This window comes from Sinocyclocheilus grahami, unplaced genomic scaffold (assembly GCF_001515645.1).
Source record: "Sinocyclocheilus grahami isolate Dianchi unplaced genomic scaffold, SAMN03320097.WGS_v1.1 scaffold3.1, whole genome shotgun sequence".
In the NCBI taxonomy this organism is placed as follows: Eukaryota; Metazoa; Chordata; class Actinopteri; order Cypriniformes; family Cyprinidae; genus Sinocyclocheilus; species Sinocyclocheilus grahami.
In genome coordinates, this window is record NW_015505182.1 from 1,683,813 (window position 1) to 1,706,746 (window position 22,934).

The following is a 22,934-nucleotide window of genomic DNA, read 5'->3' on the forward strand; positions in this document are numbered from 1 at the left end:
GCCCCCCCCCCCCCAACAACTGTTAGAAGAAATGTATGCCCCTTTAATGATAGTAGGCAGCATATTTATTACTGTCCCTTTAAGACCTGCACGCATCTAATATACAGGCACATATCTGTTTTTCTCTCAACTCTTTACTTTCATTTTAGATATAACCAACTAGTTATATGTAAACCATGTGTGTTTTGACAGTATTAGCGCGAAAGATAACTTAGTTCAGTCTTCAGGCACTGTTTAACAGGCTTTTTAGTGCGCGCGCTTTGGGTGTAGGCGCTCAGAAAAGGCGCACATCAGAGCAGCACGTGAATTAAACGTTTAACCAGCAATGCTCTAAAGCACATGCAAATAATGTAGTTTTGTGATTGCGAATAAGTGCAGTGTCCACCGCTGAGTTAATACTGATGTAAATGTATGTTGCGTTGTACAGTATATTGAGACAGAGGCGCCAGAACTGCATCTGATAGAACGTGTGCTGTAGCACGATACTACGATATTTCTTAAAAAGCAGATCGTGGAGACATTTTAATCGTCCACGATCAAAAATCGTCATATCGCACACCCCTAGCGTTACTGATTATTGACTGATTTTTAAATTGAGACCTGGTAAGTTATTGTAATAATAACTGCTTATATTAACATGTAATACTTATTATAAAGACCACCTTCAATTCAATTGGGAACAGTTTATTACCAATAGTTAATGCAGGGTTAATGTTAATTTTTGGACATACTAATGCAATTAATATTAGGTTGTATAAATTAACATTAGTTAATGAATTTTAAACCAAGATAAATTAACAATAAACAATATTATATTTATAAATTAAGACAAACCATAAAGAAATCGTTGTTAGTTCAGGATACAAATGCATTAACCAATGTCAGCCAAGTGAATTTTATTGCAAAGTGTTACCATTAAGTTTTAATTCTTAAAAAAGATTGAAGATTCTTTTAAAAATGCTAAAGTGTGCTGTGTTACTGTATAAGGCCAATGGTGAATTGTCAGCCAGTAAGCACGCGCACACACACACACACACACACACACACACACACACAGCGAGCCTGAGAGAACAAGAGCACAGGGTGAACAGACACCAGTATGGCAGGGAGGGGGGGAGGTGCTCAGGAACTCAATAATAACTTTGAGCAGTCTAGCCAGGAGGCTGGAGGCCCAGACTGCGGCTGTTCCATCCTCCAGCACTTCCCCCCTCTGCAGCCTTGGGCTCCTCCCTCTGCCCTGGCCTGTGTCTGCTCCACAGGACTAATGCATTTTGCAGACAGCCTAGAGACTTAAAGAGACATAAACCGCATTTTTCCTCCCTGAATCACTGCTATTGATGTAACCACTAACTCAGAACAGAGATCATTATTTCCAGCCATTTATTCAAAATCTCCCGCTCTCTTTCTTATTACTCTTTTCCTCTCTTGGAACTCGGGAGACCTCGACATGACACGGAAAAGTGAGGGAGAGACGGCCTGAAATATGTTAATAGCCTCTCAATAAATCTCTGGCCAAATGCTCGAACCGCACCACCCTCCGAATGCGTCTTTGATGTGCAACTCACCAGCCTGGAGAAGCTCTTGTCAAGTGCAATCAGAGGTCCTGGTGTCAAATGCATTTGAAGTCATTATTATAATAATTATAAGGGGCAAATACAATAGGCATGATCAGACAGCACTGAAACAGAGCAGATCCAGCTGTTGGGAGTTGGGATGCACACTTCTGCCCGTAAATCAACAGAGATTACATTACTGCTGTCTGCCGGGCAGGGAATAATGATGGATCTGAATGCTAAATGCATCAGTCTGAGAGACAAAAGCTGCGTGCAGTATTCATAGCGAAGTGGGAAGTGCCGTCTGTCTCCAGCAGACCCCCTTTCAGGAAACACTGGCGCTGTAAATATGGGCAATTTAGTTTTGCATGTGCACCAACAAAACGTTGGCTAGAGTAAAGGGATCCTTTACACAAAAAAGAAATAATTTACTCACTCTTGTGACATTCCAATTCTGTTTTATTAAAAAAAAAGAAAAAGTTTTTGGCGAATACAGAGAAAGTCCCCATTGACTTTCATTGTATGGATGGCAACATTTGTAAACTTCTTCAAAATATCTTCTTTTGTGGTCTGCAGAAGAAAAAGTCATACAGATTTGGAACGACAAGAGGGTGAGTAAATGACAGAATTGTCTTAGTTGTGTGAACTATCCTTTTAAAAAAGCCTCTCGAACCAAGGTCTCACCTGCTTGCAGTAGGCGTCTAAGGATTTGAGCAGATTTAACCGCAAATGTCTAACACAGTGTCTACCATCTGAGCTGTGAGACAGCATGGAGCCAGGCGCCCTAGTGAAGTAGAGCAGAATACCACAGCCAGGAAATAATTAAAAATTCAATGGGCTTGAGTGACACAGAAACCTTCAAGGGCGTGCCTGCCAAACACAGTTTTTTCTCTTCCACTGTCAGCATTTTTCGTCCTCTATAGAGGATGCTGAAACGAGTGGGGGCCATAAAGAGACTGGAAACTCAGCCACGCTGAGATACACTAGATGGAAATGAGACAGGAAACAAAAACAAGGCCAAGAAATTGGAAAAAGGTCATTGTGATTCTGACTGAATTTCTTAATGGAAAAAAAAATACAGGATCAAATTTGTCTTTACGCCTTCTCAGTTTGATTCTCTGTTACCTGATATTTATGAGAGGGCATTGTTACTTGAGCTGCCGAAGGTGTTAAAGTTTTTTCAGCCTTTTTGGAGGATATAATTTTTAAAGGAATCCAGACTTGATCAGACCTGAAAGCCCAATAAGCAAAGCACGCGAGATAGGATTGTAGAACGGTAAATATCAGACAGGAATTTAGGCAGCGTGCATGAATTCCACAATCATTTATTTATTTCCTGACCTTTTGAATTGATTGTAGCAACATAATATACACAAATCCTAACACTATTTTGAATTGAGACCAACTAAGAGATTTTTTTATTACTTTTATCTCATTATTATTCCGTTCCGTGTCAGTGGGGCTGTTTGAAGTTTCAGAGCGAATTGATGAGGCACATGATGACGCATATCGACAAAAAAATAATTTGTTGACTCACCAGGGTCCAACTTCTCGCCATCTGTGTGAATCACGTCTGCTGTCCTGCCTTGTAAAATTCTCTCCGTGGACAGACACATGCAAAAGATGCCTGCATAAAGCCTACTTCCCACTTACTAAAGCTCCGAGGTATTTTAAAGGGGAGAAAGGCAATGAACTTCTGACCTGCAATAGAAGGCTGTGGAGGAAGCTGAGGAGCTTGGGGGCATACAGAGTGCCTTGCCATGTCTCGCCCTGCAAGGTCGTAAAAACCCCCTAAAACTCCAACTTCCAAGCCTTTTATGGCTGCCAGATGGTGGGGGAGTCTGTGTGCCCCTGGACCCCTTGTCTCTGGACTCGTCTCCAGCTCTAGTAAAACCAGCTGACCTCGGTGAACTGACATTCACTCTCTATCTAGCCATATATCTATCAAAATAGCTGTCTGTCCCATCTATCGCTTTAAATATATCTGAATATCTATATCTATTTGAATATCTATATTTATCTATCTATAAAAAGTAATTTTTTTTTACTTCACTGCACATCCAGGTCAAAGAGAGTTTACAAGTGCAAGATAACCATAAAAAAAAAAAATCAATCAATCAATCAATAATTTTCTCTGCTAGTTATCAATTCAAGAGATTAGCTGCTTCCCCAACCCCCCCCACCCCCCAAAAACCAACAACTGCCATCAGCTCCAACCTCTTACCTCAGCTGCCATTGCTTTTATTTTCTCTGGTGATAGGAGGCTTGTGTTGTTGTTTATGTTCTGTAATTCAACCTGACCTCTCTATAACCCCGGCCGGGGCTTCCAGGGCCATTAGGGGTGCTGGGACTGCAGGCAATTGAAGTGATAGAGCTTAACACTCTCCTCATTAAGCTGACAGAGCTGCTGTAAAACACAGAGGACTGGACCACTCCTTTTCACACCGTTCAAATGACATCAAATGGCATCGGTTGGGTCTGTTTTGAAGCTATGTGTATTAGCTGAAACAACTCGAGGTGACCTCCTGTCAATCTTTAAGACAAATCAGCTGTTTACAAAGTAAAATTAGCGGGAAAAGAATGAAATACTTTTGAAATATTTCGTGACAACAGCAGGGCCAAATTCTTCCTGATCTAAATAGGGTTTGATACAAGCATTTGACCAGTTTAATCAGCAACATCTGACTGAAGGAGGCCAAAGAAACTCATTATTCATGCATTTCTATGCATTCTTGAAAATCCCCTTGGGCTTTAATATGCATAAATATGATTACCAACACCATGTGCCCTCAGCCTAATCCCTAATCTTCTTTCTAAATTCTTCAACTGTTTGAGCTTAATCACTTTTATATTTTTTACAAGCAAGCTCTCATTTGGAGTCCTTCACCACCACGGACAGAAAACTCCATATTCATGAGATGCTTTAATTGAAAGAAGGGAGGGGAGCCCTAAATTAGCTTTTTGTGTCAGCCAGCAAGGACAAATGCAGCTTCAGCACATTTTCTTCATGTTCTCTGGTGGAAAAGGAGGAGAGAGAGATGAAAGGAGGAGAGGAAGAAAGAAGAGAGATTACAGACAGTGAACTAGTGGTGCTAAAAGGAGCGTAGATCATTTATAAAGGACAGTCTGAATCTCTGAATCTAAATAAAGACACAATCCTTCCAGAAGACACCTCTTTGGCCCATTTTCAGTAAAAATCAGACAGGGAGGTTGTTTGCATTCCAGGAAACGTCTCCCACTTTCTGCATATGCAGCACTTGGTTTCCTTGCTGAATGCTGAACACTTCAGCGGCCACAGCTGTCTCAGGTTTTTGCAGCGAGGCCTTCTGCAAGCAAAACGCAGCCTAGGCTTGTCAGGGATTTCAATGAAAATAGTGTTATAAATGGCCTTGAAAAACTGGTAAAAAAAAAACGATGTTGGGGAGGCGAAAAACTACTTCGAAATCTGCTCTGGTGGGTTTCTTTCATGAAACATTTCATAGCGCTCAACACATCTCCAGAGTTGTTTTTGCTGTAGCACAAATGTGATTTTCAGACAGAGATTTGGGATGAAGACATCTTACATTTCTGAATAGCCAAGAACGGCCTGTTTAACAGACATTGGTAAAACAGCATAAAAGAAAATCGAGCCCCACGAAAGTGGCCTGTAACAACCCCTCCTAGCTGTGCATGTCCCTGGCAGTTCCCCTCATAAGGTTTCACTTTCCTCATAGGATGAAAATGACCTCAGAACAGTAAAAGTAGACAAGGACTGCTCACCAGATGTGAGCGGAGAAAACCGAGAGAGGAGGGAGTACAGAAGAAAGAGAGAGTGAGAGGAAGAGAGACAGAGGGAGTGCAAAAAACATTTGCCTGAAGAATTTACTGCCAACCCCAGAGGAGTCCTTTGATTAAGGGTTCAAGTGGAGTTGCAAGGGTTTCTGGGATATCTCAGGAGCACTTATCCAGTGGTGAGGCTGGTTAAGGGAAGAAAGAGACGGCGACAGTCAGAAAGAGTTTGGTAGAAAATGCATTCCCAACCAAACTCCCTTTCAAACCAACAGGTTTGGCCTCAAACACGCAGATGCCCCCCAACCCCCCTACAGGCAAATGCCAGTGTCATTCCACAACCCTGTGCACCTGCCAGGCACACAAAGGGCCACTTCCTCCCACTGTCTCTGGCCAAGGCCCCTGATCCCATTTAATGCAGCCTGCACCACAACAAAGGGAGATAAATTAGGGAGAAGGCTTGATGATAGGGTGACTAATCCTTTTGGAAAGACTAATTCTATCAGCGGCCAGTACAGTTGGACCAGCTAAAACGTGTGAATTGAGCAGCCCGCGTAGCTGCATATTTGTCAGAGTGACCGTTTCGCAGAAACACCGTCATGGCCGTTTTACTGCGGTTGTAATTCCTGCTTTGCAGGGTTTGACCCAGACATTCCTTTCCTATCATACCCATTTAGGTTTTTATATGTATGTCCTGCGGTATAAACTTATATAAGACTCCAGCCAGGGATAAACTTGTTTTTGCCCATGAGAGTTCAGGCAGGCCCTGGAGAAAAAAAACATGGCTAAAAATGACCAGCATACCCACATACCCAATTATGCATTCATATGGGTATATTAAATTGATAACGTTACAAAACATTTCAAACATGGCTGCTGAAAATTCAGCTTTGTCATCGTAGGAATAAATAGCATTTTAAACTATATCAAATTAGAAAATAGTTATTTTAAATTGCAATATTACTGTATTATTATAGTAGTTCCAAACATTATTTTAAAAGACGTGTACAGAAAAAAGGCCCTTGGATATCTCACATGGCAATTGTTTATGAATCTATCACCTCCCCTATGCATGCTGAGCAAATCTTTTACAAGCTGACTTCACGTCTACCACACATCAAAGCTCTGTGCGTCAGTCAAGTCACACCATAATCCCACATTCCTCACTTCATTCACACTCAACCTCTTCAGCTTTTGCATGCACTCCTCAGTGTTGCCTCCTCCTAACCAAAGTCCCAAACAATTAAAGCCTTCTGTTGCGCCGTAACCCAGGTGAGCTGATGACTCCACCAGGAGACAGCCGCAGACAAGCAAACCAAGAGCGCTATATGGCGAAACTAATTAAAGGTGGGGTAAGCGATTTTTCAAAAACGCTTTAGAAAACTGATTCGGGCCGACTAGCAAAACAAACTTGTAGTCAATCAGCAGTAAGGGGCGTGTCTACTCATGATGTGGAGGAGAGAGCGTTCAGTGCACAGGACGGACATTAGCGAGCCGAGCGACAGAAAGATAAGAGATGGCGGATAAAAAACAAAAGAGGAAAATGTCTGCAGAACAAAAGAAGGCTTAAGGCAATAAGGCAAGAAGTAGGACCCGTGTAAATATCGGATCAGCTTTCCAACGCTGGAGAGAACTCAAGGAGTGGAAGGCCTGCGATCGGCCACCGAGGTTGCTTTGTTTCTTTTCGATAGGCGAGTAACACCGTGTCTGCGCCGCAACAGCTAAAGTCTGTCTAGTACACTGGACACGATAAAGCTGAAGCTGTCCGAAGGAACAGTGATTACCCTACTTACAATAAGCCGCAAAGCAGATTGGATTTTTAAGAGAGGCTGTAAGCTAGCAGCTAGCTTTCTGTCCTCCTCGACCACGATAGCGGGTCCCCAATTTAAGACACAGGCCTGATAATAGCTGGGTCATTATGGGATCAGAGGCTGCCTATTTCAGGCTTGCTCAGTCTGTGGTCACTGGCGCACTATAAATAAAAGCAGACACTGGGTACAAGCACGCTATCACATTGCCCTACAAGCCAGAGAGAGGAAGGAAAGACTGCCCAGCCAGAAAATCTTCATCAGCCAGTCTTCAGAGTCACGTGATTCTTCAGAAATCATTCTAATATGCTGATTTGGTGCTAAAAGAACCACTTATTATTATCAATGTTCAAAACAGTTGTGCTGCTTAATAATTTTGTGAAAACCAGAATACATTTTCAGGATTCTTGATGTAGAGAACGTCAACATTTGTAATATTACAAACATCTTACTGTCATTTTTGATCAATTTAATGCATGTTCGTAGTACGTAAAATCTTTGATTAGTCTGTTTTATAGCATTGGCATCTATATTTTTAATATCTAGAACATGATGAGCTGACTGTCCCTCCCCCGTGCTTGTCCCGCTCACTGCAGAGAGAGAACGAAAGAGAGACAGGCAGAGAGAATGGATGGATTAGAAGGAGAGAGAAAGAAGCCAAGGCAGAGCACAACTGAGTAATTGAGGGTGACATGTCTGTAACAACACATCAGGCTGTTTGAATAAAGCTCCTTCCTAAGAGAAATGGAGAGAATAGAGAAAGAGAGAGAAGCGATGGAACAGATGCTTGGAATTAGAGTAGCCAGTGAGGGGGTGTCATCCGCAAAAAAAGAAAGTGGCAGCAGTTTTGGCATTGGATAAGTAGTCCCACACAACCTCACTGTGCTGTATAGAGCGAGGAGGCAGCCGTGCTGAATGCGTTTGATATGGGCTCTCGCTCCAGGCCTCGGCGTCGCATTGCTAAAGGCTCCAATAGCAGAAATTTAGTATGTGTTTAACAGCACACCACATTTCATTGTGCTTCGCTAGCATTTAATACCTGATCTCCTGTGCCAAGCAAAAATCTGGCACACACTCAAGCCACTGGGGGAGATGGCTTACAAGAGGTCTGCTTGTTGGTGCCACTGAGGAACATAAAAGAACAAGTTTCCTTCTCCCTTCTGTAACCTTTTAACTGTCTTTTTTCTTTTTATTCATCTGCTTTTGCCTTTTAACTTACCGGATAGAAGAATAACAAGAAAAACGGGTTAAACAGAAGAATCACAAAGAACAGAAGTCTTTATATTGTATGCATGGGTACTGTGCTCTGCACCGTGGATACTGTTATTTGATTGTAAAAAATTTAAATTACATTTAAGAATGATGCTGCTAAAAAGAACAGTATTTTGTGTATTTGGTGAAATTAAATGTGTTTATGCGGTTTAAGGTAAAAAAAAAAACACATTTTTTCCACATACTGTACATTATTGTTTCTCCTATATTTGATTGTAAAAAATTTAAATTACATTTAAGAATGATGCTGCTAAAAAGAACAGTATTTTGTGTATTTGGTGAAATGAAATGTAGCCAGAGCGATGATTCAAAAACATGACAACCCATTATAAACGAGGCAATCGTTGCATCCAGTGGGGACATAATTATGGATTATAATGACTTATACTGTCTTTTTACGCGTTGCATCACGCCGCGTAAACATAAAACCATGTCTGCATTTGTGATCAGAGAAATTACAAACAACAAGCGCTACTCAACACTGCCCAAAAAAACTTGCTTTAAATACATAAAATATAAAAACTCTTTAAATATCAAAGACGTACTTACAGTCTTTGAGTCAGAAAAGCCGGCATTGTAGTCTACTCTACCAGGATCAGGAATACGACACGGCGGCGGAAACAACAAAACTACAGCGAGAATAAAAGTTACGCATTCTTTCTTTGCGTGAACATTTCGGCGGCGTTATGCAAATCGTCCCACATTGTGACGTAGATATGTGGGGGCGTGTTAGAACGAGCCGTTTTAGGTAGGTGTGGCTGTCTCTTAACTTTTATAAAGAATATCTCTTTGGATTTGAGACTTTAGTCTTTGCAACTTTACAGATCTTCTTTATGCACCAAGAGCTTGTAACACTCCAAAGAGAAAGGAAAAATTGAAATCGCATCATATGACCCCTTTAAATTCTGAATGAATCTGAATTGAATATAAATCTGATTAAGTTCACAAATTAGACTGATTTGGTTCTCGAGGCACTGATTCAGTGAATCACAAATGGAACTTGGAATGGAATCAGTTCAATTCATGAATCAGACCGATTCAGTTCTTGGAGTCACTGATTCAAAGAATCACTGGAGTGGAGAAATTATTATTGAGTAATAACTTAAGTTTTGGTCTGTTTCTAACACAAATTTGTATGGTTTTAAAAGAATACGATTATGGCATATGCATCTAAATGTATGGTGTTATGGCCTTTACAAATGACAAAGTTCTAGTAATAGCTGTAATTCTATAAAAAAAGGGAAGTTCACAACACAGCTATAATGATAACAAGACAAAGGAGTGATAGCATCAGAATTTTTTTTCCAGCTGATGAATAATGAAAACAAACATTGACAAATCAAACCAGCTCGAGCATTTAAAGCAGCAGACAACAAAACTGCAGTGCATGTTTATAATAAACAGAATATTATCTTCCATTGCTGTGGATGCTCATATAGTTATCGTAATAGTTATCTGTACAGTTACAGATCTTGGTGTGAACAAACCAAGTTTTTGAAGCTTATAACTTTCAGTATGGACTAATGACTAAGAGGGTGAGTAAATAATGAGAGAATTAATTTTTTCAGGTAAATTATTCCTTTAAGTAACAGTAGATTTACTGCATGTATTATGCAGTCAATTTGATGAAGCATGGAAAAGGGAATATTTTTAAACAGATGATTTTTACTGACTAAACATGGTACTTGACAGCATTAGCCTTAGAAAGATGCAGTATAGAAAAACAACTTTATATTATATATGAAAGCAAAGGAACTTTCCGTTTTTGAGAACGCCATCTTGTAGAGCGTTCCAGAAGCATTTCTGAAACACCATGTTGCGGTGGACCATCACATTGACTGGAAAATGGAGGCCTTGCCAGCTGTCTGAGGGCTGGAGGAGTGAATCAGCCTTTCTGGAAAAATCTGAATGTGCCTCATAACCCAAAGCCTCAAACACAGGGAGGGCAAACTCAGGAAAACCTCCATCCTTGCACCACCCAGAGAGCAGGAGCGATAGAGAGAGAGAGACACAGACTCACACTCATCCGAGAGTGATAGGGAAATGGAGGTTACAGATCAGGTCATCCTGACATCACCATTTCTTCTGTTTTTTTTTTTGCAAGGCTGGGACAGAACCTTGTATTCCTCAGTAACACAATCACTATGAGAAGGCCTGGATACGTGTGTTGCAGAGACTTGTTTGTGTATGTGTTAAAAAGAGAAAGTGTATGTGTGTGAGAGTGAGAGTCGAGCATGAGAGAGCTGGCACGCTCTGCTCAGCCCACCAGCCAGGAAGCATCAAGTTCTTATTTAGCACAGGAAGAGCAGCTTTGCTTAGCAACTACACTGACTCTCCAATCACAGAAGTTTTCTGAATAATGCTGCTTGGACGTGGAGCGAGAGCCGTCTGCGTGCTTCTGAGGAGTGAACGAGAGGCCACAGGCTGCTTAAAAACACAAAATCCCTCTTTTCATAAAAGGCCCAGACAGCTCACATAAAAAACAGGAGCTTTTTTCCCTTAGCCTAGAAAAGAACCAACTTTCAATGTGTGGTTTAGAAAATACAGCTTGCTCATAATTTAATTAATCTGCCACTATTTTGTATTTAAAAGTACAGTACCTGCAAGTGAAAATTCATTATTTACTCACCCCCATGCTGTTGCAAACCCATAGACCTTTCTTGCTTCCATGAAACAAAGTCTGAATAATGTGCAATTACAATGAATGGGGACCGGAGCTTTCAAGCTTAAAAATCATCATGAAACTAATTACACTTACACACTATGTTCCAAGTCTTCCAAATTCCTGTGACAGCTTTACATGTGGAACAGACCAAAACCTGTGATGTTTACTGATAATTTTCCCTTCCAGTGGTCTATTCATGGGAACAATGCATCAGAATCAGATCAGCCTAATTTACAAAAGAAGAACTCAGACTGGTTTTACCCCAAAAAATTATAAGAACAACTGGATCACTGATATGACAGTTCTACTTCTCTCAAGAACAAGGGCAAGGGCCGATAGCAAGATTTTTAGTGAATTTTGACATTTGGGTCTGTTTTCTACACAAAGGTATCGAATGACTTTAGAAGGCTTGAAAAATAATCCAAGAGTTGTATGGTTCACTTTTTATGTTACATCTGTGGTTCTTTTCATTATTATGGAGTTTGACATCCCCATTCACTTATTATACAGTAATGAATGGCCAGGATTTTCAAAATTTTCACCTTTTATGCTCAACAGAAGAAATTGTGTTTCATGAGGGTGAGTAAATAATGGTAAAATTTTCCATTTTTGTTCCCTTTAAGGCCTCAGAAGGAAGCAAAGATTGGACAGGAAACAATGAGGGGGGAGCAAGTTTATGAAACAGTGCAAGCGGATGGATTTGAACTCACTTCACCTACACAGCACAAGTAGTCACGTGCATTAGCTTGACTACAGCTCTCTGACATTAATTGCTAATATTAATAGTATAAAATGATTATAAACATTTTAATTATGCTTGGCTAAAATGTTGATTCTTCCTCATTACCGATGCAGAGTGCCCAGTGTCAATCTATGACGTGCATGGATGTGACCAAGCAACACGTATACTTAATGCTATTTGAACATTTAAAAATAATTTGAGATTCAAAAGCTTATCCTCATGGTAGTTTTGGGGGCGGTCAGTGGGAGGTTTGTAGGCTAGAGCAACATGCCAGTTTGTCATATGGCACACGCACGCAGACCGAAGCTGCATCATCCCACAGACAGACCCTGAGGAACCATCTTTACCACACAGTCCTCACCCTTCTCTGAGCAGCTCTAACAGAAGTCGACAGCTGTAGGAAGTAAACGCAATCAAGTATGTCTCAGAACGCCAGATTCTTTCAGCAGTGGTTTAGTTTGGCGTATTTGTGTAAATGCAATTTCAAATAATCACTGTAGGCAAGGCACAATGCAGGAATACGCAGTGGGTTGTTTGGATTCCTCATTTCTTTTGGGTGAAACAAAACTGGTGCATATCTGAAATTCGACCGCATTCAGATCAGGAATACACTTTTTAAGATATATTACTCATTTGTTCTGGCTGGCCGAGAAATAATTGAAATTCCAAGTAGATTATATAAAACTGCATCCTACAGCTCATGAGGATGGATCAGGGAGGGAGTATAAAGTCGTACAAGGTTGTGCATCTAATGAGGAAGGGCGAGAGATACAACACTAAAATTAAAGCTACATTTAAGCCATTTCCATCAGAATGAAATTTCGTCCGAGTGGACTTCGCAGAGCAGTTTCGGATTAGTGGACTTTCAAGCAGCTCAATTAAGGCACTGGGTTTCTTGCACAGTGGCAGCTGTGTAGTTCAGGATTTTCCATCTCCAGAGCAGATGGGTTGCCATATTAATCATGAAGCTGATGATCACTATCGACTAAGGGGCCTGATCTGTGAAACTGATCATAAAACAACACCACCATCATCATTCTGCCATCTGTTCCCACAGACTGGTGGCAGTGCCAGCCTGCGCAACTCTAAACCTTATCCGATGCCGTCATCAGACATCATACAGACTTACTCACAAAACAATCGCCTGATTTAGTGACATTTATCGTGAACTGCATCCCGATTAAATATCAATATTGTTGTGGTACCAAATCAACACTACACCGCTTTCTTGGAATACAAAATGAGAAAAATCAAAATAATGTGCAATTTCAATGCATGGGGAACAGAGCTTTCAAGCTTAAAAAGGATGCAAAGGCACAGTAAAGGCATCATGAAAATCAGTCCATTTGTCTCGTGCAGTATATTCCAAGTTACCTGATGGGAACAGACCAAAACATATGTTGTGTTTACTGATCCTTTTTCACTTGAACATTGAACCGGTTTGTATAATTTGAGAACCAGATCAGTCTAAATGGCAAAAGAATAATTCAGACTGGTCTTGCGAAAAAAACAATTTGTTCAAAAATTTGATCTTTGCTACTCATTTCATAAACAGGGCATGGAGGTTTTTTGAGATTTTTAAGTGAATTCCAACTAACATTTCAGTATGTTATTCACATGAAGGTATCAAATGACTTTGGAAGACTTCAAATATAGTGCAAGAGAAATAAGGACCCTTTTTTGGTCATTCTGGAACTTGACAGCCCCATTCATTTATTATACTAAAAAGAGTGGCCAGGATATTCAGTGCAAGCCCATGCAACTCTAAATCTTAACCGATGCCATCATCATGCAGACTTACTCACAAAACAGATGCTTAATTTAGTGACATTCATTGCTAATTGCATCCCGAATCCCGATTAAAGATCAATGCTATTGTGGTACCAAATCAACACAGCACCACAGTGGATGCATTTCATGTTGGCAGCAGACGCAGACAAAAAGCCTTGAGACTCATTACCATGGAGGCATTGGTCGTGCAACGGGCACCAAAACGAAGCCAGAGACACAATGAGAGGTGACGGCTCGAGTAACAAAGCTGTCGGGAACAAAAGAGGCGGCAGGTCTTCACCCCAGCATCAGCCAGTGGAGAGCTCCAGCTGACGCCCTTTAAACAAGAGGTCACACAGCAGAGAATAGAGGGCACAACCTCTGAGAGCCCCTGACTACCCCCTCACCTCCATCCCTCCAGGGAGGGGATGAGACAGCATCTCTTGTGGATTGTTAACCTATCAAGCCGCCCTTTTAAAATTCAGCCGGTCAGAGAATAGGCGTCCGAAAGTGGATTTCGGACAAGAAGTCAAAGAAGTCAAACCCCAGGCATCGGGGGTTGTTTGCCGGCCACCCTTATGTGGTACTGAGTGATGAGTGGCCTGACTGCGCTGGATGAATAAGTAGCACTTGCTGTGTTTGGGTGGAGAGGGGGTTGGGACAAGTGGATGGAATTGTTGGCAGTCTGGATGCAGAGCAAGGGGCAGCACGGCTGGTGGGACGCAGCGCGGGCCGCAACAGCGAGGTCAGCAGACAGATGGGAATGGAAATGAGTAGACCGTGCACTCATTTTAATCTTTTCCCCACAGCTGATACAGGCATTACAAATGCAAAATCACATGCACATGGCGACCTCCATCCCCCAGGCGTGCGCATTTATTATGGTCGTGGCCATCTTGGGTCGGACACTCAGTTGATTAGTTTGGTCTCAGGTTGGGAATCATCTGTAATTTGATAAAGTGAGGGAGCAGAACAAAGGGGAGTTTGATATCCCCCCCATTTAAAAGCTCCGCGGCCTCTCTGCATCCAGTTTATTACACAACACTATTCTCACTGGAGTCTTACTTCATTCCTGGCAGGACAATGCACATACACTTGAAATATGTGGTTTAAGGGAAAGTTGAAACTCCAAATAAAAAAAAACATGACAAAACCATTATCAATCCGTTCAAGATTGTTAGAAATGGAGTAAAACCACCAATTCAGTCGTGGATATAAAAGCAAAAACAGTTTCACAACTATTAAAAAGTTTCAGTTAAGTAAAGTAATATAACACTAAAATAATATAATAAAGATAATTATAGAAAATATTAAAATAATAAGTTATAATAAAATGCCTGAAAGGTTTTTAAATTAAATTAAAAATAATTCAATAGCATAACATTTGATGAAAACAAAAACAGTTTATTCAGTCTTAGATATAAATGCCAAAACAATTTCACAACTAAGCAGAAAAAGTGAAATATTAAATAAAATATTATGAAACAATATAATTTGTTTAAAAACATTAATTGTAAAAATATAATTAAAATTATTATTATTATTCAACATTTTTTTAAATATTTAAAGAGGATAAGATGGCAAATTGATAAGGTCATACTTTTACATAAATCCATAAAAATTGGTAAAAAAAAAAACAATTTACACCAATTTGGTGTGATGTTTTGCTGCTTATTTATTTGCAATGCATTTTTCAGTCTTTTATCAAACAACCATCTGTCCCGCTGAAGTACCAATGGCTGAACACGATTGGCCGGACTGTCTGAAAGGGGGGTGGGGGGGTTGTTGGTTGACTGGCTTTGGAGAGAGGTCACATGTCAAGGCCCTGGCGGACAGGGGCGACAGATTCTTAATGAGAACTCGCCACCCTCTCCCTGCGATCTACCCCATTATGTCAGCCAGCCTAGACTGGATTTTAAATATATTCAGCATTGATATATTTCAGATATTAAAAAATAAAGCAAACTCTGTGTAACCATGGTGACCAGCCTCTCATCAAAGTAATATTTGGAAGCAGCAATAAAAAGCAAGACACCATAAAGCAAATATTCTTAGCATGACTGAAAATTTACTTACAAAATAGGTTAATTACAAAAATAAAGGGAAAAGAAAAAAAATGTCTTAATTGAGCTGAGGTTAGGTGAAAAGCGCCAAGTGTTTTTTTTTTTAATACAGGCCGATACACAGCTCCCCACGGACCCAACCAGCTTGCTGCTAACTGGGACACCTCTGACAATGAACCATAGAAACCACACAAAATTCACCCTTCTGAATACATTATGGCTACTGTACTGTTAAAACAGACCATAGCATCATGGTGAAATGTGCTTATTGTACAATTGAAACAAGTATAGGACACCCATAAAAGGTCGAAACTAATCATCTAACAATAACTGCACAAAAAAAGCAGAGTTTATTTAGCCTAACCAGACGCAAGGCACAGCAAAGTGTAAACTAGCCACTCAGTGACAAATATCAGCCAACACTTTTCCCATAGAGAAGTGATCGTTAAATATACATGACGCTGCATTTCTGAAATGTGCCATGTCTCTCACATTTCCCACAGTAATGAAACTGCGTTTGCCACACCATGCATCCCAAGCCTGCAGAAGTGACACCATGGTAACACATACATATATGTGTGTAGACCCATTAGCACGATCACACTCAACAGCTGCTGCGTGGAAGGAGCAGCCAACCCGAGACTCCCGTGCTTTTGTCTGATCGCTGTCTCTCTGACCCTGGCATGGAGCCTGATCAGACAGTGGGAGACTCAAGGGCAGCGCTGACCCTACACCAACTGCTTTTTGGAGAGTGACCTCAACCCCAAACTGCCCCCCACCCAAAACATACACACAAAACAATGTCCTACACAGCACTCTCCTCCTCCTCCACTACTGGCTTCCCCAAGCCTCCCCATCTATCTCTGGCTCCCATAAAATACATAATTGGGGCTCCATTTGTCATATGCAGATGCCCCTGAGTGCATCCAGAGGCAAAAAATAAATGCGCAAGGGGGGTTGGTTGGGGGCAGGACACTGGCTGGCTGCACCTTCATTTCAACACGCTTAAAGATAGCAGTAGATTATGTTATTACATAATAATATATATATATATATATGTTGTGACGCTCAAAAACAACGGGCAACACTATGTAAAGTAACAGAGAAAAAATTACAGACTAAATAAATACTGAGAGAAATGTGTTTTACATGAAAACAGTTTTTGCTTGATTTGGCAGAATAAACTATTTTGGCACAGGCACTACCTCATATCCAATGTAAAATCTGGGTTTTGAAGCAAAGCTACACCTATAGGACAGTTTTCTGAGGTGGCACAAGGTGTAATAGGTGTTGTATGATTAGAGACAAAAAGAGAAAGGTCAATAGAAGTGTATGAGAATCAATAAAGTAAAATGCACACAACACATGAAATTATCACGTCACACACACCATTGATCATTTTTATTATCAATATTTGGGAGTGAACTATCTTGAGTAATACGGTCCAGATTTAGATTTATCGTAATATTTCCGTGCGTTTTTAAGAGTTAAGCTCACCTTGTAAGAGGTCTTGTGCTTGTTCCCCGGGTCAAATTTCCCCTTTAACTCATTGAGGAGCTGCTGCAGCGTGCTGCTCTCCTCTTTCTCACTATAGTCTTGATCCAAAAGAATATAAGCCCTCCAGTTGGACGAGTCGAAGCCCCAGTGACAGGTTCTGTTCTCCTGCCTTTTATGACTGTGCACCACGAACTTGTGCGTCGGGAACATGAGCCTGCAGTCCAAGCACTGTATGCACGCCGCGTTGGGGCTCGTGTAGAGCTCTGGCACGAACAGGCCCTTGCACTTACCGAAGCATTCGTGATAAACTTTAAAGCTCTTCTCCGTTCTTTCCAGCTCGATGGAGCACGACAACTCTTTGTCGGCGTGCGGTGGGAACGTGCCGCCATAGATGAGGGCATTGCAGAGGCGCTCGGCGTCGGTCTGGGTGATCAGTCCGCATGAGGGGGCCGAGAAGGGCAGGATGCCCATAACTTTGAGGATCTCCAGCTGGTCCGCCGTGCACCGGGAGCAGTAGATGTGGAGGTCGTCGCACACCGAGTTGATCTGCTGGAGGGAAAAGTCTCGCAGGACGCTGTTGAGGATCTGCGGCAGGCATAAGCGCTTCTCGCCGCCCACCACAAAGCACGAAATCGTCTCCCGCTCCAGGACCGTCTCGCACCTCTCGGTGGAGCGGTCTGACGGGATGAAGAGGGGCCCCGGCATGACCGGGGGCGTCTGCGCGGGGAGGTTCACCATCACCTCGGCGCCCTTACCGTCCTTCTTGAACAGCATGTCCTGCTGCCACCGGGCCGAGAAGGCTGCCGGTCCACCGAGGGAGCTCATGGAACTCAAGTGAAACTGCTTGAGAGTTTGCTGAAGTCCTGGATGCGGCTGAAAGCTGGAGGGAGCCTCCATGTTTAAACCCGGGCAGTCTGATCACAACAGATTCGGTGAACGTGAACGGAAAGAGTCGCTACAGTCCATGTCAGTTCGGAAAGCGTACAATGCCGCCTTGTAATCCATTCAACTGCTTCATGGTCAAATCTTAAGTCGTACCAGAAAGAACCAGAGTTCCGAGTGACGAGAAAATCCTCCCAAAAGTGTAAAGTTTTGAACAAAATGTAATTCTCAATCCGGCTGTATCACAGACCAGCTGCAACTCGAGAACAAAATGTGTGCCTTGCGTAAAGCTCGTCGGCGCAGTTGCCTCCGCTTTACTATGAGAGTCTCTCTCTCTCTCTCTCTCTCACACACACACACACACACACCCTCCCTCTCTCTCGCTCAGTGTTTGTTTGTGTCTGGTTCAGTCATTGAATCCCGGCCCGGAATGTGACTGACTCCCTGGGCTGGCTGTTCCATGAAAAGTTCTCCCTCCCCCTGCAGCCTGAGCAGCTGCAAAAGCGGGAACACAGACTACATGTAAAAGCATTGCAGCGGAGCAGCGGGAGGAGGAGTTCACTTACAGCGGCTTACAGTAACTTTCATTAACAAACTTTAAAGGTCATTAACATTACATAAACAGCAAGAGCAGTCGTTTATGTACATTTGAATTTGAAAATATATGAATCAAAGTATCGTGAAATTAATAGCTACGTTAACTAAATCTTGTACATTATTCCGCAAGTGTATAAACACGGACATGATTTGAAGTAGATTAGGCTAAAGTTCCCACTAAGAAAAACATTACAACGAATTAAACAATAGACCAACATAAGGTACACTACACTATTATTAAATGTCATTATTATTAGGACCAATGAGAATAAAACATTAGCCTACAGATTGCCGCATAATAGGCTACAACTAATAATAATGGTTTAAGCCAAAGTTATTTAAAGTGTTACGCAATTTTAAAAATATACAGCGAATAGAAATGTACAAATTAAATTCTGGCTACAGCCTACTTTTGAGGTCAGTGATTTCGCAAAGACACAGTAAAGGAATTTGTAAGCTAAAAAAAACAAAAAACAAATAAATGCTGTTTATTTAGATCTTTCTGTTCATCAACGAATCATGAAAAAAAAATGTATAACGGTTTCCACAAAAATATTAAGCAGCACAACTGTTTTAATCATCCATAATAAAAAATATAACAAGCAGCAAATCAGCATATTAGAGTGATTTCTGAAGGATCATGTGACACTAAAGACTGGAGTAATGGCGGCTGAAAATAGGCTATATTTGCCATCACAGGAGTAAATTACATTTCAAAATATATTAAAATAGTAATCTTTTATTTATAATAACATTCAGTGTGATATTGCTTCATTCTGATCATTTTTGGACAAAAATCAAGCTATGACAGACTTGACATTTTTATCTCAAATTGTCATTATGACCAATGTTCTAAAATGCAGTTTAGTGAAGCCATAACTCATATTGATTTGTTTGGATTGGGTGTTATTGTAACAGCTTAATTTGTTTTTCATGGAACTTTAAAAATGGCAAGCATTTGTCTAATGGTTCACTTTGGCACATAAGCCTATAAAGTGGGGTTGCTTGAAATTCAGCCCTTAGTTCAATCAACGTTTTATGAAACCCTAGTTCATGTAATAACTGATTGACTGTGTTAGGCTCTTGGGGGCAATCCATGAATGCAGTTTCATTCAGCTTCAAATACTTGTCACTATAGCCTACAGACCCCTAGGTTTCACTCCATACACAAGCAGACGTCTGAAATGACAGAGAAAACATAGTTGAGAGAAGCCTGGGAAAATAGGCTACATTTTCAACTGGGAAAAGATTAATGGGCCTAATTGTGTTCTGTTGTTTTAAAGGTACACTACACTATGACTTTCATCATTGACTCACCTTCATGTCGTACTTCGTAAGCTACCACATCCACTCTGCTAGACTAGTCACAAAGGCAATAGAGAAACATGATATTGAAAGACCTAAATGATTATTCAGTACAGTACGTCAAACAACAGCTGTTAAATGTTAGGCTGGAGAAGTGCGATCAAATTTGTCATCACTGACTGTAACTCAATGTTGTTTGTAGGATTCTGAGCCACTAGGTGTCACTACAAATCAGCAGCCATTATTTTTCAACTTGGGAAACCATAAAGATGAACAAAAACACAGATTTAAACAATTTTATTATGTCCCGCGAGCAATAAATAACGTACAGAGCTTTTCTGCTTTAAAATATTACCTGCATCACCTGTATCAATCCTTTTGTCAAAAGTAAATCTACAACAAATCTATCCCTTCTCCGAGATTTTACACCTTAATAAAATAAACTGAATTAAAAGGCAATTAAACTGAAGGCTATTTAGCTCACATACAAAATGACATCAACAGGACCATGTTCAGTTTGGTTAACAAGAATGTTAACAACATTTTAATCATTGAAAATGGTCAATCTGCAGCATGATGGCTTGTTTGTCCAGTCAAACTGCATGTGAAATAGTTAGCACATCTATACAATTCTCATTTGCACTTCAGAAATTAAGTGTTGAGTTGCCCAACAAACCAAAGTCCCCCAAGGTGCATTTTTGTTTGCTATCCAGACCCTTGTTTGTATATCACTTATTAGAATGTTATATTAATGCAGAATTTGTTCTAACATATCATTACACTAAATTTTCCTATGAGTTTTAAGAATACTTTATTTCATTCTGTTTCAATACTTTTTAATTTTGCACCCATAAAATGCAATGAGCAATACATAAAAAAAAAAAAAACAAAGTTAATTGCAAACAGAACAGTGACACATTGTTAACAAAAACACACTGAAATATTAATTACATTATTAATTGGATTAATTGGAGTGGCACTGAATATATTAGTTAAGTAAATTAGTGAGAATTAAGTCTTTAAATAATTTTGCATCCCTGCATTTTATGGCTGCAACAGCACACTATCTGGTTCAAATGTATTATATATTCAGAATAAAAAAATTGAGCTGAAAAATTGGACATTCAGATTTAGAATAAAATTAAAAAATGTCAGAATAACAAAAAAAAAAAAAAACAGTTTTTGAAAATGTTTTTATGAAAAATGTATTTTTAAAAACGGTAATTAGCATTTGGCAACAAAAGTTTGATGGATTCTACAGCTGTAAGTTATTCTTTAATAAGAATGTTTTCTTTTTCTTTGCAATGTACAATGTAGTTCTTTGGAAGTAAACTGTGAAGTAAATCTCTCGGACGCTCTCACAGTTTTTGAAAATGTTTTTATGAAAAATGTATTTTTAAAAACGGTAATTAGCATTTGGCAACAAAAGTTTGATGGATTCTACAGCTGTAAGTTATTCTTTAATAAGAATTAGTTTTCTTTTTCTTTGCAATGTACAATGTAGTTCTTTGGAAGTAAACTGTGAAGTAAATCTCTCGGACGCTCTCAAGAAGACGCGCTGTGGCATTTATATTCCTTACTCAAACTGTTTTAAATAAAAAATACGATACACTACTGTAATCCATTCTTCAAATATAAAAAAGTTTGTTAAAAAACATTCAAGTAGGCTTTAGTGTTTTGTCCAAGAACTGACAGCACACATAAACGTATCCTATTTCATAATTTGGCAGATTTTGAGACATTTTTTAGCTCTTACTAAAACTTTCCGCTTTTGCACAGATGAGTCATCATTTTTCAAACAACCCACAGATGCAAACACTCAACAAAATCCAGTGATCGAAATCATTACACTGCTTCTGTGGGTAGTTGAGGGGGCTTGTCCTCATACTGTGGTGGTGGGGTCAGTGGTTCGATGGTCACAACCACACTCTGTCCAGGATTTTGGATATTCAAACGAATATCCTTCATGTGGAGCTTCTCTGACTTAATCCTGCGCACTCTGAAAGGTCTGAGGATGCGACTGGCCCTGCTGCTGCTGCGGACGGGTGCTGCAGGCTGAGGTTCGGGGCCAGGAGCTGCCTGAGGGGCCTCTTGGCCATTACCTTCTCTAGGCTGCTGGCCTTCGTTTTCAACGGCACTAATCAGATCCTCATACGAGGGCAGCTGGTAACTCTGTCGCAAGTTGCTCTGCCGAACAGGGTACTTTCCGCTGGTGACCGCCTCCTCATAGGTGGGAACATCATAGTTGGGCGCTGGTTCATCAGTTGACCTAATATTTACACAGAGAAATTAAGACACGAGTTGCATCCATCTAGATGGATCTGAACAAAACTAGGGATGCATGATATTATCATGATATATATATATATATTTTTACATTTATTTAAAGGGGGTCATATGATGTTGCTAAAAAGAACATTATTTTGTGTATTTGGTGTAATGAAATGTGTTTATGCGGTTTAAGGTTAAAAAAAAACACATTATTTTCCACATACTGTACATTATTGTTTCTCCTCTATGCCCCGCCTTTCTGAAACGCCTCGATTTTTACAAAGCCCATCGGTCTGAAAAGCGAGGTGTGCTCTGATTGGCCAGCTATCCAGTGCGTTGTGATTGGCCGAATACCTCAAGCGTGTGACGGAAATGTTACGTCCCTTACCATATTGTGATGCCTTGTCCCGGCCGGAGCGACGAGACAAAAACATTAAAACCCATTACAAACTAGGCATTTGTTGTATCCAGTGGGGACATAACTACGGATTATAATGACTTATACTCTTTTTACGCGTTGCATTGCATCGCGCCGCGTAAAACATAAAACCATGTCTGCATTTGTGATTGGAGAAATGACAAACTGCAAACGCTACTCTACACTGCTCAAAACTTGCGTTTGAATCGTCAGTGGCAAATTCTTTATGTATAAAAAACGTACTTACAGTCTGTGAGTCAGAACAGCCGGCTTTGTAGTCTACTCTCCCAGGATCAGGAAACAGTCCTCCATAAAATGCGCTG

The 22,934-nt window shown here is 40.6% G+C and overlaps 2 protein-coding genes across 3 annotated transcripts in view; both read right to left on the reverse strand.

Moving 5' to 3' along the window:
- The window catches only part of LOC107565209 (ski oncogene-like), a 36,954-nt gene extending 18,479 nt beyond the window's left edge, over positions 1 to 18,475 (reverse strand). For both annotated transcript variants that reach the window (XM_016250529.1, XM_016250461.1), the window contains exon 1: positions 17,139 to 18,475. In XM_016250529.1, the coding sequence (XP_016106015.1) occupies positions 17,139 to 18,035 (897 nt within the window). In that variant the 5' untranslated portion in view covers positions 18,036 to 18,475. The remainder of the gene's footprint in view (positions 1 to 17,138) is intronic.
- Positions 18,476 to 21,296: 2,821 nt separating this feature from the next.
- Positions 21,297 to 22,934, reverse strand: part of LOC107581343 (transmembrane protein 51-like) — a 5,127-nt gene continuing 3,489 nt past the window's right edge. Inside the window, exon 3 of the mRNA XM_016266870.1 lies at positions 21,297 to 22,191. Coding sequence (XP_016122356.1) covers positions 21,768 to 22,191 — 424 coding nt within the window. The 3' untranslated portion in view covers positions 21,297 to 21,767. The remainder of the gene's footprint in view (positions 22,192 to 22,934) is intronic.